The 19,413-nt window shown below is 51.7% G+C and overlaps 1 protein-coding gene and 1 pseudogene across 2 annotated transcripts in view; one reads left to right on the top strand and one right to left on the bottom strand.

Moving 5' to 3' along the window:
- The window catches only part of LOC102451607 (malectin-like), a 60,709-nt gene that overhangs the window by 35,913 nt on the left and 5,383 nt on the right, over positions 1–19,413 (bottom strand). The window contains exons 2-5 of one of the 2 annotated variants that reach the window (XR_012900477.2): positions 15,243–15,421; positions 14,315–14,491; positions 12,459–12,516; positions 11,125–11,269 (exon numbers count right to left, since the gene is read on the bottom strand). Coding sequence is in view for 1 of the 2 variants with exons in the window: in XM_075918558.2 (XP_075774673.2) it covers positions 12,459–12,516; positions 14,315–14,491; positions 15,243–15,421 (414 nt within the window). In the remaining variant the exon portion in view is untranslated. The remainder of the gene's footprint in view (positions 1–11,124; positions 11,270–12,458; positions 12,517–14,314; positions 14,492–15,242; positions 15,422–19,413) is intronic. The other variant, XM_075918558.2, reaches the window with a different exon arrangement.
- On the top strand, positions 412–9,801 carry LOC149520869 (uncharacterized; annotated as a pseudogene).

Raw genomic sequence — 19,413 nt, 5'->3', positions numbered from 1 at the left:
TCTCCCCAGCACCGCTCTACCTCCAGGAAGCCTCCTGATTCCCTGGCAGTCAGGTCCCTACTGATCCCTAGCTAGAGCAAGAGTGAGCTTCCCCTTCTCCCTCAAAGAGCGCTTCTTTATATAGCCCCCAGCTGGGCCCTCATTAGCCAGAACTGCCTCAGCTGGGGCTTCACCCACAGCTCTCACTCAGGGCTCGGTTTTTGTCCTTAAAGGGCCAGTGCAGGGCAAGCACCCTGTCACAGGGCCTCTGCCACCTTCCAGCACCTGGTGGATCAGTTACTGAGAGGGATGGAGAACTTTGCTTTGGCTTATACTGACAATCTGTCTCTTTAGCTGGACCTGGGAAGCCCATACAATCCAGGTGAAGAAGATGGCAGGCTGACCGTAAAAGCCAGGAAGTGTAGTGGGGGGATGGCGGAAGTGATGTATCTAGACCACAAGGTGGGGAGTGGCCAGCTGAAGCTGCAGCCAGCTAAGGTGGAAGCCATCCGGGACTGGCCCACTCCCCAGACTAAGAAGCAGGTCCAGGCTTTTGTTGGGATGGCCAAGTACTACTGGAGGTTTGTGCTCCATTTTAGTGCCCTGGCCACGCCCCTGACAGAGCTGTGTAGGAAGGGCCAGCCTGACAAGGTGGTCTGGACTGAGCAGTGTGAGGGGGCTCTCTGCGCACTGAAAGAGGCCCTCATCCAGGGCCTGGTGGTGGTCAACCTGGACTTTAGCAAACCCTTCCTTCTGTTCACTGCTGCCTCCGACACTAGGCTAGGCGCGGTGCTGATGCAAACTGACTCCAAGGGGGGGACCCCATCATGCACCTCAGCAAGGAGCTGCTGCCCGGGAGCAGCACTACAGGGCCATAGAGAAGAATGCCTGGAGCTAGGGTGGGCCCTTAAAAACTGCAGCCGTATCTATTTGGGCCACATTTCACCATGTACACCAACCACTCCCCTCTGACCTGGCTGCACCAGATGAAGGGGGCCAACGCCGAGCTGCTGCGATGGAGCCTGCTCCTGCAGGACTACGCCATGGATGTGGTCCATGTTAAGAGGAGCGCTAATGTCATAGCTGATGCTTCATCCCATAGTGGGAGGTCTGAACTTCCCCAGGTCACTGGGGGTATGTCTACACTGCCACCCTAGTTCAAACTAGGGTGGCTAATGTAGGCAATCGAAGTTGCAAATGAAGCCCGGGATTTGAATTTCCTGGGCTTCATTTGCATCTTGCCAGGTGCCGCCATTTTTAAACGTCCGCTAGTTCGGACTCTGTGCCCGCGGCTACACGCGGCACCGAGTAGGTAGTTCAAATTAGGCTTTCATATTTAAATCCCGGGCTTCATTTGCAACTTCGATTGCCTACATTAGCCACCCTAGTTTGAACTAGGGTGGCAGTGTAAACATACCCTGAGTGACCCTGCTCAATTTGGTCGGGGGGGGGGGGGGGAGAGATGTGAGGAAGTAGGGAGTTTTGGGGGCTCAAGAGGAGGGGGGTTGCATGTAGAGTGGGGCACTTAGTGCCCCGGGATGTTACTGGTTAAATGTGACAAGGGGAGAGGGAGTTTTTTGTTGCAGGGAACAGCACAGAACTGGAGCCCTGGCATCTGGTGCCCTGGTCACGGGAAGACCCTGCTCAGAGGACACAGCCGGTTCTGGGCAGATGAAAGACAATGGGCTGCAGAGAGGAGACCCCTGCGACCAACCCAGCTGGTTCCAGCCAGGGGAGAACAATGGATGGAGGAGAGGGGAGGCGGAGAAGAGAGGGGCCCAGGCAACCCTGTCTATCTGGAGGGAAGACAATGGACAGGGGAGGGGCTGTTGCTGAGGATATTGGAGGCTCTGAGGGAAGTTGGGGGAGGGGGTGGTGGTCGGGACAGAATGGGAGCAGACAGAGCCCACCTGGCTGCAGGGGGGACTCAGACATGCCTGGCTGAGGGAGGCCAGGCCTACAGGCCTGAGAGATCCTTTGCTGCATTCAAAGCTCAATAAACCCTCCTGTTTGGTGCTCGCTGAGAGTCGCTCTGGGCTGGAGAACAGGGCTGCACTATTCCCTCTGGGAGTGAAGGCTCCAGGGGTACAGAGGGAGTGGACCCCCGAAGGGGCTCATGGCAGAGGCAGGCGGCTGAAGGCCCTGCGAGGCGCCATCCCGGAGGCAGAGGGGCAGACCCCCCAGGTGAGAGTAGGCACCCCACGAGAGGGTCGCCGCACTGGAGTAGACCCCCTGAGAAAGGGCTGTATCACTGCCGCTGGAGTGGAGTGGGCTCCCCGAGAAGTGTAGTGGAATTTGCCCCTTGCCCGAAAAAGATAAGGAACTAGCCTAACAGCAATTAGGGGCCCACTAGCCTGTGAGCAAGAATGAAGCTGTATTTCACATTTTCTAACTTGTGACAGGCACAAGCAGGCAGAGTAAAACCGCACATAGGCATAAGATAAGAGTACCCCTCCCCAGTTACTGGAATGTCAATCGTGAACGTTAGAAATAATGTATTGCTGTGCTTTAACCAATGAAATGTAAAAGCCAATCAAGCTGTTATTCATGTATCCGATAAAAGGCTATGCACAGAGCGGCACGGGGTCGCTCCTTGCCATTTTTGCTGTAAAGCTCGAGGGGACGACCATCAGCGCTGATTAATAAAGGTCTGGTAAATCCTCCTTCGGGCATCCGTGTCATTCTGTTACACCGGTTTGAGTCCGGTACGGTTACAGAAGGGGCTGCTGCACTGCAGGGGGGGGGGGGGGGGATGACGACCTGAGCCATGACAGACACTCAGCCAAATGGACGAGCTTGAGAAGGGGGACTATGAATGGGTCAAACAAGCCCTGCTGCACACGTTGGGCCGAGCCCTGAGGCATACAGGAAAAAATTCTGGAGTGTGCAGAAGGGCCCTGGGGAGACCTACATGGAGCTGGTCTCCTGGATGGTGTGATACATTCACAAACGGGTATTTGGGGCTGGGGTCCAGACCCCAGAGGACCTGGTTAAGCTGATGGTCCTGGAACAGCTCTATGAACTCTGCCCCGCCCCCGTCCCCTGGGCCCTGAGACTGTGACTGAAGGACAGGAAGCCAGAGGACCAGCACAGTACAGGGAAGCTGGCTGATGAGCTTACAAACAGCCGGTCCACCTGTGAAAGGGAATCCCAGAAAGATCAGCTCACAACAGTGGAGTGAGGAGAGGCACCCACTAGTGCCCCCCAGAAGGGAGGATCCAGCAACCTCCTCCCTATGGGGACAGCCAATACCCAGGCAAACCAGCCGGTCCCAAGGGAACCAATGGAACCTGACCTGTCATCACTGTGGGCTCAGTGTCCCAAACTCTAAGACAGGCTGAGCAAACCGAGACCTCACAGGGTTAACTGGGTAGGGCTGGAGGAGGGGCAGGCTGCCCTCAGCTCAGGAGTGGTGAGTCCCTTGGACTAGCTCCTTTGGGGGGCCTGACACTCCAGAGGCAGGTTTCTCAGTGTACCAGGTAGGGGCAGGGCTGCCCCTGTCATGATTATGAGCAGTGGTCCCCAACCTGGGCCAGCCTGCCCCCGGCGCACGGGAGGCGCCGGTCCCGGGTGCGCGACACGCACCGGTGCCGGGCGCACGGCCCTCGGACAGCCTCAGCCCCGGGGCACATGCTGGCACCGAGTGCAAGGGCATCCCCGTCCCCTGGCATGCCCCCGGATGCGCGGCCCCACCCCCCGGGAGGCCTCTAAAGGTTGGGGACCACTGATTATGAGGGTTAGCCAGCAGCCTGGGGATTAAGGGGTTAACTACACCTAGCCAGGTGGAGTGACCAGTAGGAATGTAGGTGGGACTTTTCAAACTGGGACAAAGGAATTTGGTTTTTTTTCCCCTCTCCTTTTGTCTCTCGGGGTGTGTTCTCTGCAGCTACAGGCAGGGACAAGCATGTCTCTCTCTCTCTCCAAGACACCATTCTTCACTTTCTGTAAGCAGGGTAAAGTTTAGGTAGTTTCTTTAGGCTTTATTGTTTTAAGGGTTGGGTATGGGACCTGCTCTCTGGCACTGCTTAAAAGATGTTTTGGCTTTTCTTTGTAACTAAGTTCTAGGCCCATGGAGTTTCTCCATGAGTATATTTTGTTACCTTCCCATATAGTCATTATGGTTGCACAGGAATATTGTTGTAATAATAAAAGTTCTTTCTTTTCGTTTTATTAACCTGGCAGTGGTTACTTGTGTGTCTTGATTTTTATTTTAGGGGTGAGATTTCCCAAATGATCTTTCCCCTGATTTCTTTATCAGTATTTGGGTTGTGGCAGTGGAAGTTTTATTCCCAAGATCTAGGTTTTTAAGATCTTGGGGGAAGTTTTATACCAAAGCCTGGTAGATAAGGCTTTGGGGTACACTTGCTGGCCCCCACTTCTGCATTTATCATGCCAGAGTGGGGAAGGAGCCGTGGCATAGCAGTGGGATTATTTTGAGAACCCAGGATTTTTAAAAGGACACAGGTTTTTCTTTGAGTTGCAAGCTTTGCAGTTTTTTCTCTTTTTCTTTTGTTTTCTGGGCTGCTTGAGAGGGGCAGACAGAAGGTTAAGCTTAAGCCAGACACAGACCATCCCAACCAGTTTGTTTGTTTGTTTTTAATAGCTTTCGTGACAACTGGATAGCTAGGCTAGAATAGGGCAGGGAAGGAGCCCAGTACATGCTCTTGCGATCAGGCAAGGTAACCCTAGAGAACCCAACCCTTCCTAAGCAACACCCTGAGGCAGAAACAGCCTCAGAGCCAGGCATGATGTTAAGTACCTGGAAAGATTCCAACCCCAGAGAAGGGAAACAAGAGCTTACCTCTGTGAGCCCTGGGGGAAGGGATCTTGAGGAGGCAGGAGCAGCCGGCTGCCGCTCTCCCTCCCCCACACCTGCGCCTTCTGTGTGCGATTATGCCATGAGGACCAGCAGGCCTCTAAGGGTACGTCTAAACTACATGGCTCCATCGACAGAGCCATGTAGATTTGTTGTTTTGGCAAAGGCCAATGAAGCTGCGATTTAAATGATCGCAGCTTCATTTACATGGCTGCCGCACTGAGCCGACAAACAGCTGATCAGCTGTTTGTTGGCTCAGCGCGGCAGCCATGTAAATGTAAATGAAGCCGCGATCATTTAAATCGCGGCTTCATTTGCCTTTGCCCATAATCCTAATCTACATGGCTCCATCGACGGAGCCATGTAGTCTAGACACAGCCTAACTGACAAGGAGATGGAGTTTTTCCTACAGCTGGAGGACAGGCGTGCACAACGAGAGACCGAGGCCGAAGACAGGCATATACAACAGGAGGTGAAACTGGCAGAGATAGCAGCAGGGACGAGGCGAGCAGAACTAGAGGCCCAAGTTGCGCTGGGGAAAGCCAACCAGCCGGACACCGCAAGTACCCCACCTAACACTCCCACCTCCATCATCAACCAACCCCCCAGAAAGTTCCCCATGTACCAAAAGTAGGGGATAATGTTGAGGACTTTTTCCTCAACTTTGAGAGGGCCTGCCAGGGGTACAACATTCCTCCTGATCAGTACATGAGAGAGTTAAGATCCCAAATCGCTGGTCCCTTACTGGGGGTAGCCACGGACCTGCCAGGTGACCTGGCAAATCATTATGAACTGTTTAAGCAGGAGGCCAGACTCAGGATGGGCCTCACCCCTGAACAGGCCCGGTGTCGCTTCAGGGCCTCTAAGTGGACCCCAACCACACCATTCCCCGAACATGCTAGTCGTGTCCTCAAAAACTGGGAAACGTGGCTCTCTGGAGAGCAGGCCCACACTCGGGAAGAAATCTCTCTCCTGATGCAGATGGAACAGTTCCTCGAGGGTGTGCCAGGACAGATTAGAGGGTACATCCTGGACAGAAAACCAAAAAGCCTCAGAGAGGCAGCAGTGCTTGGGGCCAGATGGATGGAACTGAGGGGCCACAGCAGCCTGGAAAGCAGTCTGAGGGGGCCCATCAACACCTGGGGATCCCCCCGACCCCCACCCCACAGAGACGGGCCCTACATACACCCAGGAAGACCCCAGATCTCTCCCCGTTCCTCCATACCATCTGCTGGGAGCCCCCCCCCCCGTTCCCATGATACCGCTGTGAGGCGATGCTTTAAATGTAATGAGCCGGGGCATGTAAAGGCCGACTGTCCCCAGAGCACCAACCGGCTACAACTCATCACTCCGGGGTTGCCACAAGGAGCCTCAGGCCCAGATGCCTCACGGATCCCCCCCAGAGCGGAGGGAGACTGTGAGAGTGGGGGGACGGGAAGTTATCGCATGGAGAGACACCGGGGCACAGGTATCAGTGATTCACCACGCTCTGGTGGACCCCAAGGCCATTGACCCAGAGACTCTAGTCACCATTCAACCCTTCAAGGCCGACCCCTTCGACCTGCCTACGGCCAAGCTACCAGTTCAGTACAAGGGCTGGTCTGGAACTTGGACTTTCGCAGTCTATGATGACTACCCCATTCCTATGCTGGTCGGGGAGGATGTGGCCAAGCATGTGCAACAAGCTAAGAGGGTGGGAGTGATCACACGTAGCAAGGCTATGTAGACTGTACACCCAGACACCCTGAACCCTGCAGTCATGGCACCCAAGCCCCGACCAGCAGCTGCAACCACAACCTGTGATCCAATTCCTGAAACCCAGGTAGGGCTAGCCCAAGAACTGGAAGGACAGGGGCTGCCGATACTAGGATCTAAGTCAGCCACTAGGGGCACCATGGAGTCAACAGCCACAGATGAATCTGCACCAGCAGACAGTGATTCCCCACCTGTAGAGGTACTACCTGCTCCCGCAGTGCCTCTTGTGGGCCCTGGTTGGACGTCTCCGGCTGTAAGAGAGCAGTTCCAGGCCGAACAAAAAGCAGATGAGAGCCTCCAAGGTGCTTGGACAGCAGCCAAAAGCGAACCACTGCCCCTCAGCTCTTCGAACAAAACCAGGTTTGTGGTAGAAAGAGGACTTTTATACTGAGAGTCCCTTTCTAGTGGACACCAAGGGGACTGGCATCCTCAGAGACAGTTGGTGGTTCCTACTAAGTACCAGGACAGGCTCCTAAGCTTAGCCCATGATCACCCTAGTGGCCATGCTGGGATGAGCTGAACCAAAGACCAGTTGAGAAGGTCATTCTACTGGGAGGGGATGAGCCAGGGGGTTACTATGTCCGTACATGTACGGTGTGCCAGCGGGTGGGGAAGCCCCAAGACCATGCCAAGGCACCCCTCCAACCCTTCCCCATCATAGAGGTCCCATTTCAGCGTGTAGCTGTGGATATTATGGGTCCTTTCCCTAAGACGACCCCCAGGGGGAAGCAGTTCATATTGACCCTCGTGGATTTTGCCACCAGATGGCCTGAAGCCGTGGCTCTAGGAAGCACTACGGCTAGGACCATGTCCCAGTCCCTAACAGATCTTTGCCAGGGTAGGTTGGCCCTCAGAGATCCTCACAGATGCAGGGGCCAATTTCCTGGCAGAGGTTATGAGACACCTCTGGGAAGCCCATGAGGTAGAGCACCTAGTTGCTACTCCCTACCACCATCAAACAAATGGCCTGGTGGAAAGATTTAATGGGACTTTGCGAGCCATGATACGCAAGTGAATGAACGTTGCAATGACTGGGACCTGGCTTTACAACAATTACTGTTTGCTTATCGAGATGTCCCACATCCCAGTTTGGGACTTTCGCCTTTTGAACTGGTGTATGGCCGCAAAGTTAAGGGTCCCTTACAGCTGGTAAAGCAGCAATGGGAGGGGACTAACCCTTCACCAGGAACTAACGTTTTGGATTTTGTTTACAACCCCCAAAATACCATTCGAGACACTCTAACTCCCGCACAAGAGAGCTTGCAAAATGCTCAGCAAGAGCAAAAGGCCTGGTATGATAAACATGCCAGGGACCGGTCCTTCAAAGTAGGGGAGCAAGTCATGGTTCTGAAGGCACTCCAGGCAAACAAAATGGAAACATCCTGGGATGGGCCCTTCACGGTCCAGGAGCATCTAGGGGCAGTTAATTATCTTATAGCGTTTCCTGATCCTGACCTTAAGCCTAAGGTCTATCACATCAACTCTCTAAAGCCCTTTTATTCCCGAGAACTCAAGGTTCTTCAATTCACCGCCCAGGAGAAGGAAGAGGTGGGGTGGCCTGAGGGAGCCTACTACGACGGGAAGAGCCAGGGTAGAGTAGAAGAGGTAAGCCTCTCCCTGAGCCTCAGCCGTGAGCAACGCCTACAGATCATGCAGCTGTGCACCCAGTTCACCCCAATGTTCTCAGCCACCCCGGGACAGACCGCACAGGCATCTCATTCCATTGATACTGGTGACGCTCGCCCAGTCAGGGCCCAACCCTACCGAATGGCTCCTCCAGCCAAATTGGCTATAGAGAGGGAAATCAAGGACATGTTAGAGATGGGCATAATTCACCCTTCGGGGAGTGCGTGGGCTTCTCCAGTGGTCCTAGTTCCCAAGCCAGCTGGGGAAATCCAGTTTTGCGTGGACTACCGGAAGCTAAATGCTGTAACTCGCCCAGGCAACTACCCCATGCCACGCACAGATGAGCTATTGGGAGAAACTGGGGTGTGCTCAGTTCATCTCCACCCTAGACTTAACCAAGGGGTACTGGCAGGTACCTCTGGAGGAAGAAGCGAAGGAAAAAAATCAGCCTTCATTACACACACTGGCCTATTTGAGTTTAATGTTCTTCCTTTTGGGCTGCGCAACGCACCTGCCACCTTCCAAAGGCTCGTGGATACCCTATTAGCTGGTTTTGGAGAATTTGCGGTGGCGTATCTAGATGATATAGCTGTATTCTCTGATTTATGGGGAGAGCACCTAGGACACCTCCAAGCTGTCTTCCAACGCGTAAGGGAGGCAGGGCTAACAGTTAAAGCAAAAAAAAGTCACATTGGCTTGAACAACAGGGTGACCTACCTTGGACACCAGGTGGGTCAAGGAACTATCAACCCTCTACAGGCTAAGGTAGAGGCTATAAACAACTGGCCGGTCCCCAAATAAAAAAAAAAAAAAAAAAAACAGGTCCAATCCTTCTTGGGCTTGGCCGGGTATTACAGGCGATTTGTACCACACTACAGTGAGGTCGCTGCCCCTCTAACTGATCTTACTAGAAAAACGCAACCTAATGGGGTCAAGTGGACTGACCAGTGCCAGGGAGCTTTTACCCAGCTCAAGACAGCCCTTATGTCTGACCCTGTACTGAGGGCCCCAGACTATGACAAGCCTTTCGTGGTCACCACAGACGCATCCGAGAGGGGTGTGGGGGCAGTTCTGATGCAGGAAGGACCAGATCAACAACTTCACCCTATCGTGTTTCTCAGCAAAAAATTGTCTGAAAGAGAAAGTCACTGGTCTGTCTCCGAGAAGGAGTGCTATGCGATTGTGTACGCTCTGGAGAAGTTAAGACCGTATGCGTGGGGGCGACGCTTCCATCTACAGACTGACCACGCTGCTCTCCAGTGGCTTCATTCGGTCAAAGCAACCAACAAGAAGCTCCTTCGGTGGAGTTTGGCACTACAAGACTTTGAGGTACAGCACATTTCAGGAGCCTCTAACAAGGTGGCCGATGCCCTCTCCAGAGAGGCATTTCTGGACTCAACTAAATATACTCTCTGTATATCTGTTATGGTACTCCATGGATGTGGAAGCATTTTGTTTACTTTTCATGTGTTCAACCATCTAGTCAAGTGTGCATAAATGTATTTACTATGTTTTATCTCAGACCTCCAGGAAGAAATCACAGGCAACGTGGCCAGAGGCTGTCCAGCACCGTCTGTGATTTGGGGGGTATGTCATGATGATGAGGGTTAGCTAGCAGCCTGGGGATTAAGGAGTTAACTACACCTAGCCAGGTGGAGTGACCAGTAGGAATGTAAGTGGGACTTTCAAACTGGGACAAAGGAATTTGGTTTTTTTTCCCCTCTCCTTTTGTCTCTCGGAGAGTTCTCTGCAGCTACAGAGAGGGACAAGCATGTCTCTCTCTCTCTCCAAGACACCATTCTTCACTTTCTGTAAGTAGGGTAAAGTTTAGGCAGTTTCGTTAGGCTTTATTGTTTTAAGGGTTGGGTATGGGATCTGGTATCTGGCACTGCTTAAAAGATGTTTTGGCTTTTCTTTGTAACTAAGTTCTAGGCCCATGGAGTTTCTCCATGAGTATATTTTGTTACCTTCCCATATAGTCATTATGGTTGCACAGGAATATTGTTGTAATAATAAAAGTTCTTTCTTTTCTTTTTATTAACCTGGCAGTGGTTACTTGTGTGTCCTGATTTTTATTTTAGGGGTGAGATTTCCCAAATGATCTTTCCCCTGATTTCTTTATCAGTATTTGGGTGGTGGCAGCAGAAGTTTTATTCCCAAGATCTAGGTTTTTAAGATTTTGGGGGAAGTTTTATACCAAAGCCTGGTAGATAAGGCTTTGGGGTACACTTGCTGGCCCCCACTTCTGCATTTATCATGCCAGAGTGGGGAAGGAGCCATGACAGCCCTCACAGAGCGAGTGCCTCGTGCCCCTGGAGGTGGATGGGAGGAAGGTGATGGGCTACTGGGACACAGGCGCACAGGTGACACTGGCCCAGCCCAAGCTAGTGGCCCCAGACTGCATGGTGCCCAACTCCCACCCGACCCCGATGGGCATAGGTGGGACCCTGTTCAAGGTACCTGTGGCCCGAGTGCATATGAAACGGGGGGGGGGGGCCTAAAGAAGTGGGGGTGCACCAGCCCTTACCAGCTGGGGAGCTGATGGGCAGTGACCTAGAGGATTGGCTGGAAGACCCCATAGCCAGTTACCTGTAGTTACCCGTAGCCAGAGCGGGGCACTCTGCCTGACCCTGGGGAGGGCAACCTGCAGGGGGCACAGGGCCCCATCCCAGCACACAAGGGACCCCAAGGGGTTGGGCACAGCAGGGCTGGGACTCCAGACCCAGGTAGCGAGGGGGGAACAGGTCCCCATTCCTTCCCTGGCTGCTGAATTCCAGGCCGAGGTGCAGCTCAGCCCCTGAGGAAAGGCTGCCAGGAGAGGTTCCTGTGGGAGAGGGGATTCCTGTACCGGGAATGGCTCCCTCCAGGGCAAGTGGAGCTGGGGGGGGGGGGGGGGGGTCCAGCGATAGCTGGTGGTTCCCCAAAAGTATTGCTGCAAGCTGCTGTACCTGGCCTATGACGTCCTGTTCTCAGGGCACCAGGGGATTCAGCGCACCAGGCAGAGGCTGCTGCAGAACTTTTACTGGCCTGGGGTCTTTGTTGCTGTCCAGCAGTACTGCCGGTCCTGTGAGCCCCGCCGGTGGGTGGGGAAAGCTTGAGACAAGGAGAAAGCTGCCTTGAGACCCCTGCCCATCATAAAGGAGCCTTTCCAGAGGGATATCGTGGGACCCGTCAGCAAGATGACCCGGTCGGAAGAAATACATCCTGGTAGTGGTGGATTACATTAGTTGCTAGCTCGAGACTGTGCCTCTGTCCTCTATCAAGGCAGACACCGTGATGGCCATTTTCAGCAGGGTGGGGTTCCCCAAGGAGGTCTTCATGGACCAGGGGTCCAACTTCATGTCAGTCCTGCTCCGGTGCTTGTGGGAGAAGTGTGGGGTCCAGCACACCTGGGCCTCAGTGTATCACCCACAGTCCAGCTGGTGGAGGATGCACGGGGGAGCCCAGGGTGCTGGCTCTAGGCCCTCCCCCTCCCCAAGTTGGATTGTACTAACTGCATCTGGTGCCTATGCTCACAAGTCTGTTCTCCATGGTGTCCCTGTGAACTAATAAATATTCTGTTCTACCTGCTGGCTGAGTGTCTCATCTGGCTGCGGATGGGGGTGCAGGGCCCGGTGGCTCCCCACACCCTGGTGACACTGAGAAGGCCCCCAGATTTTCAATTAGACACACAACCTACTTTACAAATGAAGCAGCCTCGTACTCTTGGGCTACGTCTAGACTGGCATGATTTTCCGCAAATGCTTTTAACGGAAAACTTTTCCGTTAAAAGCATTTGCGGAAAAGCGCGTCTAGATTGGCAGGGACGATTTTCCGCAAAATCTAGACGCGCTTTTCCACAAAAAAGCCCCTATCACCATTTTCGCGATCGGGGCTTTTTTGCGCAAAACAAATCTGAGCTGTCTACACTGGCCCTTTTGCGCAAAAGGACTTTTGCCCGAACGGAAGCAGCACAGTATTTCTGCAAGAAGCACTGATTTCTTACGAGATCGTCAGTGTTCTTACGGAAATTCAAGCGGCCAGTGTAGACAGCTGGCAAGTTTTTCCTCAAAAGCAACTGATTTTGCAGAAAAACTTGCCAGTCTAGAGACAGCCTTGGAGTCAAGGAGTGGGGAGACAATACACCTGTGGATGTGCTAGGATAAGTCTTTACAGGTGACAGCTGAGGGTGATGGGCCTGGCTGAGACAGGTCAGTGAAAGCTGCCACTATACATATGCTTTAAAAGGTAATGGGTTGCTCTCCAAGCTAGAGTCTTGAAGGATTCGAAGTTAAAAACTTACCATCCACTGTTCCTTGCAGAATGTATAGTGCACAGATTTTCGGATTGTCATAGTATCCCTAGAGAAAGGGAAGGCAGAGGTCAGTGCTGCAGGGTCAAAGAAAGGAATACCCTCACCTATCAGAGTCACCTCCTGTCACATTATTGGATTTTAATATGAGCAAGCAGGTCACTGCTGTACCCACTAATGGGTGTTTGGCCCCAAACTCTATACAAAGTGGGCCATATGAGGTGTCAAATGGAAGCATGTACTCTGCTGATTCTATGTATGATACAAATATCATACAAATATAGGAGTATGTGAAGTTATGAATATGGGCTCTGTGCTTGTATTGAAAATATTCTGTCTGGGAGAGAGCAATGGGCCTGGACTGCCTATTGTGAAGGATTGTTCAGTGAACGGCTGTGCTAACTAGCACTGCTGCATGGACAATGGCTCTCAGAGTGGCCAATACACACCTGAGGAATGCGTCTGGAAACCTGCAGACCAGCCAGTGCCTCATGGCTACTTGCATGTGAAACACAGACAGGTCACTTGATCATGTGACCAGCTCCAGTTTGGGAGACACCAGGAATATACAAGTGCCATGAGGCCGACTCCATCTTTGTCCTCAGTACTGCTGCTGATTCCAGATGCATCCTTGCTAGGGACTAGGGATGCTAAGGACTAGTCGATTCCTCCCCCCCCCGGCTGCCTCTATCAGATAGAGGCAGCAAAGGGGGGGGGGGGTACTTCAAAGTGGCAGCACTGCACAGCTGAGCCCGGGATCAGTTGTGCGGCACTGCCACGCGTGGAGCCTGGAGTCAGCTAGGGACTCCCCAGCTGATCCCGTGTTCTGGGGAAATGCTGCGTGGAACCCGTGGTCAGCTGGGGAGTCCCCAGCTCATACTGGGTTCCGCTGAAATGCTGCACAGAGCCTGGGATCAACTGGGGAGTCCCCCACTGACCCCGGGCTCCATGGTGTGCATTTCAAAGCAGCAGCGCAAGAGCCCCCACTGGGGACTCTTGTACATTTCAAAGCTGGCCCGTGTGCAGCCCGGAGTCAGCAGGACTTCCCACTGGCCCTGGGCTGTACGCGGTGTTCCACATTCTTCCTTTGAAATGTACAAGAGCCCCAGCAGGGGCTCTTGTACATTTCAAAGGAAGAATGCATAAGTACCTATCGACTAGTCGATAGAAATTTCATCAACTACTCGACCAGCAAATTAACCGTTACTTAACATCCTTACTCGGGACAGAGAGCCAGGAAGGATTTGCTGACCCGTCCTGATACAGAATGTACACCAGAGACTTTTAAGCTGGCAGTTTGTAACATCTCCACTAAGGGCCTGCATCAAGCACTTGGTGTTTGATGTATGTAATGTATTCTCTTTAACACTCTCAACCTTTTCTTTCTTTTATTAATACACCTTTAGATTCTAAAGGATTGGCCCAGCATGCTCTTTGGGTAAGATCTGAGGCATAAATTGGCCTGGGACTGTGGCTGGTCCTTCGGGACCAGGAGGATCTGTTCATAGTAGGTGAGACTGGGTTTTATAACCTCTCTCCTGTGTAAGGTCTGAGTCTGGTTCTGGCATGGAGAAAGCTGGGGCGTCTGAAAGTCTGGGGCATTTTGCTGGCCAGATTGGCAGCTGATGTTCTCTGCGTGACTCGTTTGTTGCCTGTATAGGAAAGGAGTCCAGTTGTGGGCTGTAAGTAACCCAAGTTTTGAGCAATTCGCCCTGAGAAGACCCTCTCAGAGGTTCCCAGACTTGACCAGGTATATTACACCTCCCCTCCCTCTCCTTATACACGACTGCACCACGCGGCACGGTGTGAGGGATTGGATAGGGTTTCCACTAGCCAGGATTTGTTACCTTGACAAACTCAATGTGGAGCTTCCCTGTGAACGTGGAAACCTCTCCCTGGACACTGAGCTTCCCTTTTCTGATGCTGATGGGAATCATCTCATCATGAGCTGTGCTATGTCCAACTCGGTCAAAAATGTCCAAGTCCTTCACCACCACGTGACCGTTCAAGCGCACATCAAACACCTTTGGGATGGAAGAGATTGCTTAAGGAACGCAACTCGGCTTAAGGTAAGCCACCGCAGCAGGCGGCCAACAGGGGCAAATGCTCCCATTGGCTTCCCTTACTCCTCACAACTGCAAGGAGTACAAGCTGCCGGCCGGCGCAGCCCATAGCATTCGATTTATGGGTCCATACCAGACCTGCTAAATCAAACGCCAGAAGGTCGATCTCCGGCATGAGTGAAGATGTGCCCCGGAGGCAGAGAGGCAGACCCCCCAGGTGAGAGTGGGCACCTCAAGAGAGGGTCGCTGCACTGGAGTGGACTCCCTGACAAAGAGCTGTCTCACTGCCACTATACTTGAAGTGGAATCCCCGAGAAGGGGCTACCTCTCTGGAGAGGGGGGTTCCGCCCGGGACTGACTGGCCAAGTGCAGGCACGACCTGTAAGCCGTGATACCTTGCAACCCAAGTTTGAAAAATACTGCTGTAGAGAAACACTCCACAAGGTATTTTGGAGAGTGATGTTTACCTGCAAGGCAGAGTAAAGGCCTGCAAAGCTTTCAAGGAGGTTGTTTGGGTGGTTAGCAGACCAGAGTACAGGGAACTGATACAGTGTAGCTCCCACGAGATCCTCACCCTCAGTGTGGGCAAACAAGGTAATTGTCAGTCCTGAATTACATCACAGGAACTTGGCATACACAGCCCTAGACAGAAAGTATCATCACCAGAAAATAACCAAGAAAGGCTCCTGGGTCAGGGGGAGACTTGGCTTACCTTCTGCTGGGACTGTGCAAAATAGACTTCAGCAAACTTCAACACCACAACGTAGTCACCCTCCTCCTTGATGGGGACTTCATACCCAAATGTCTCCTCATTGTAACGCTCAGTCTGGTACAGAATCTGATCCTCGGTGTTGGACCGCAAGATTGGCAGCTTCACACCATAGTCAGAGGCTGGGTTCCAAATACAAAAATCAACAAGAATGCAAGAGTTAACTTTTGAGGCATCAGCAGAAGACAGCTCTAAACAACCTCCGGGCATCCGCAAGAGGACCAATTCTCGAGGCCCCATATTACCTCCTAATTCTGACCAATGGGGGCACTACTTTAAAAATCCCCATTCCCACTTTACCAACAGCCACACTTTTTTTTTAAATCCAGTAGAGGAGGAGACAGGATGAGCAGTGGCTGGAGGAAACCCAGAACCCAACAGAATCCTACAGAAACACATTTCTTAACACATTGCTAATAGCATAGCAACCAGCCCCAAGCCAGTTAGCAGAAAAGAGGTCCTATTTCATGGACTGAGTACACTGGTGTTCCCACAGACCTTTTCCACTCAGTTCCCCACAATCTGAGTTCAGCTCCAGTCTCATTCCTCAGCTTCCTTTATTTGACATATGGTAAAGCTAGATTAAGTTGATCACACCCAGGGGCTACGTCTACACTGGCCCCTTTTCCGGAAGGGGCATGTAAATTTCACCAGTCGTCGTAGGGAAATCCGCGGGGGATTTAAATATCCCCCGCGGCATTTAAATAAAAATGTCCGCCACTTTTTTCCGGCTTTTAAAAAAGCCAGAAAAGAGCGTCTAGACTGGCCCCGATCCTCCGGAAAAAGTGCCCTTTTCCGGAGGCTCTTATTCTTACTTCAAAGTAAGAATAAGAGCCTCCGGAAAAGGGCACTTTTTCCGGAGGATCGGGGCCAGTCTAGACGCTCTTTTCTGGCTTTTTTAAAAGCCGGAAAAAAGCGGCGGACATTTTTATTTAAATGCCGCGGGGGATATTTAAATCCCCCGCGGATTTCCCTACGACGACTGGTGAAATTTACATGCCCCTTCCGGAAAAGGGGCCAGTGTAGACGAGCCCAAGGGGTGTGGTGTATGGAGCATACTACACAGAGGGTTACACAGCAAATCCCTTCCTTTATATAAGTGTACAAATTACACTGCATCACACATCTTGGAATTGGCTTAAATTGCTTTGTAGAAACCAAACCCTGTACAGCACGCACGACTTACACTTTACCTCAGCTTACCTTCCAGGTTGATCTTATCCATTGTTACCCTGTCCATCGCAAGTGTTTCCCTGGGCGTTCCCCTTATTTTAGCTAGTATAGACATTCTGTTTCCAGCCTGCTGATCCACTTACCTCCCTAACCCTCTCTCCAAATAAATAAGACCTGGCTGGACATGGGTGAGGCCTATAGCATCAGAGGACTTGACCACAAAAATCAGACTTTGCTAGAGAAAGAGCATGCAGAACTTCTAATGTTTTAATCATGATGCGGTACACAAATGAAATGAAATCAATTTAGGACCAAGTCACCTCAGATAATATAATCCTGTCCCCTGCAACTGACTTGAAATTAAAAACAGATTACATTTTCTCCTAAAAACATTAAAAGCCATGCTCCATCAAAAACATGCAGGCTGGGTGCATGTATTAGAGGGATATTAATAAAACTCCTTTCTTCTTGCTAATAGTTATCCAAACATCATGCAAGGAACCTGAATCAATAAGGATGTGCATACATGAGGGCTGTGATGACCATGCAATCTACCCCAGCTATGATTCTGTGGGTTATACATCAGAGCCACGTGTGCAGTGAGCCTTTACTTCTGTTAGCTGTACACCACACAATGAAGACTCTTTGAAGAATATTTCCAGCTGTGCCAGAATCTGAAGCCATCATGGAGGTTAAATACTTGTTTGCCCTTCCTTGTTTAATATCTGTACTATAATGGAACTTTGGGACCTTAATCAGCATTGGCACCTTATTGTACTGGACACTTCACAAAAACACAAGACGGCATGAGCCCCTAAGACAGGGGTGGGGAACCTCAGCCCCAGGGGCCAGATGCAGCCCCCAGCTTGTCTGGATTTGGCCCCCAAGACTCATCAATGGGGAGTCTGCGCTGGTGCTCCAGCCCCCCCCAGCCTCAGAGCTGGAGCACACAAGGTTTACTTGCCTGGGCCCCCCTAGGCTTTGGTGTGCAAGGGGAATGTCTTTCTCCTTCTCAGTCAGGGGCTTCTCTCAATACTTCTCACTTGTGTGCAGCCCCCAACTGATTTTTTTGTGGATCAGCAGTCCCCGACCCAAAAAAGGTTCCCCAACCCTGCCCCCAAGAGCTTACTAGCTAAAATGCTATTTCCATCTGATGGAGTAGGGGAGATGCTGGATGACATCTGCACAACTGGCACTTCCAGGCAGCAGTGAAAGCAGATCCAAGCTTTTAGTGGTCAGCCAACAGTTGCCATGTCCACAGAAACAGGCATTAGTTTGGTTTGGCCAGTACAGAGTAATCCAAAAGTTTTACCCAGTTGCACAGTACCAACGTCCAAGACAATGGAAGTGACAGAAAGGAAACCAACACTAGTTCTAAATCTTCAGTGACATATCTACCATGCTACAGAGATTACAGCTATATAGTTACACTGAGAGAACCTTGGGGTAAAACTGCTATTGTTCTGTAATCACCAGCGAAGGTCATGGAGCTTTGATAATCAGAACCACAGGAGGTTAAAAGCTCCCACTGTTCTCACATCCTGCTGTAAATACATCCCTTTTCCCAAGTTACATGTTAACTAATTATAGTAGTTCAAATAGCCCATAAACACTAGATCAATTCTTATTTAACCCTGCAGGTTAGAGACAGGTGTACAGAGAAACTAAGTTCATTGTCAGGCTGGGATAATGACTATGATGGGTTGGATCACAGAGACCCCCTTGAGACTGTCACTTGATGGGATGATCATACCATTGAGCATAGTCATTTGTGTGAGTTCACACTGACGGTTGCTGTGACACTTCTGTGCCCCATATTTTTATGGAAATGTGTTTTTAAATATGAATGTACATAGCAAAATGGGACAAGTAACCAAAATGGGGCAAGTAACCAATAATTCATACCCACCCTCTGGGGCTCCCCACCACCCTATGCTGCTGAACCAGAAACTCTCATTTACCACAGCCAAGGTACAGAATTGGGGTAATAGTCTCTGTTAACATCCTTAGCCCCTCAGCAGAGTAAGGACTAGTTGACTATCTGATAAGCAAATCCTTATTGGATAGTCGAGTTGACTCGTCAATTCCCCCCCCCCCCCAACTGCCTCTATCAGATAGAGGCAGCAAAGGGGGGGGGCAGTATTTCAAAGCAGCAGCGCCGCACAGCTGATCCCAGGCTCTGTGCAGTGCTACCCTTTTGAAACGCTGCCATGGAGTTTCAAAGCGGCAGCACCGCATGGAGCCCAGGGTCAGCTGGGGACTCCCCAGCTGATCCCGGGCTCCATGCAGTGCTGCCACTTTGAAATGCTGAGCGGAGCCCGGGATCAGCTGGAGAGTCCTCAGCTGACCCCGGGTTCCATGGAAATGCTGCACGGAGCCCGGGATCAGTCCCCAGCTGACCCCAGGTTCTACAGGCATTTCAAAGCGGCAGTGCAGCATGGAACCCAGGGTCAGTGGGGGACTCTGAGTCCCCCACTGACCCAAGGCTCCATGAGGGTGCTTCCACTTTGAAATGCACAAGAGCCCCTGCTGGGGACTCCTGTACATTTCCAAGCTGGCCCATGTGCAGCCCAGAATCAGCAGGAAGTCCTGCTGACGCCGGGGCCCACACAGATGCTTCCGCTTTCAAATGCACAAGAGCCCCTGGGACTCTTGTGCATTTCACAGGGTAAGCGCCCTTGTGGAGCCTAGTCAGCGGGACTTCCCGCTGGCCCGGGCTGTATGTGGTGTTCCGCATTCCTCCTTTGAAATGTACTAGTCAATTAACATCCTTAACAGAGAGACAGACAACAGCTCAGCTCTAGGAGCTCAATTACAGGGACTTGACAGCCCTCATGGGACCAAAACTCCAAATAATCCATCTTACTCTGTATAAAAATTTGAGAAAGAGAAAGCTCATAAGTTTGCTCTATCAATGAAAGATATACACAGCTGTTGTCCA

Source organism: Pelodiscus sinensis, chromosome W (genome assembly GCF_052426305.1).
Source record: "Pelodiscus sinensis isolate ZL-2025 chromosome W, ASM5242630v1, whole genome shotgun sequence".
Taxonomy (NCBI): Eukaryota; Metazoa; Chordata; order Testudines; family Trionychidae; genus Pelodiscus; species Pelodiscus sinensis.
The sequence above is the reverse complement of the archived record's forward strand: the minus strand, read 5'-3'. Positions and strand labels throughout refer to the sequence as shown.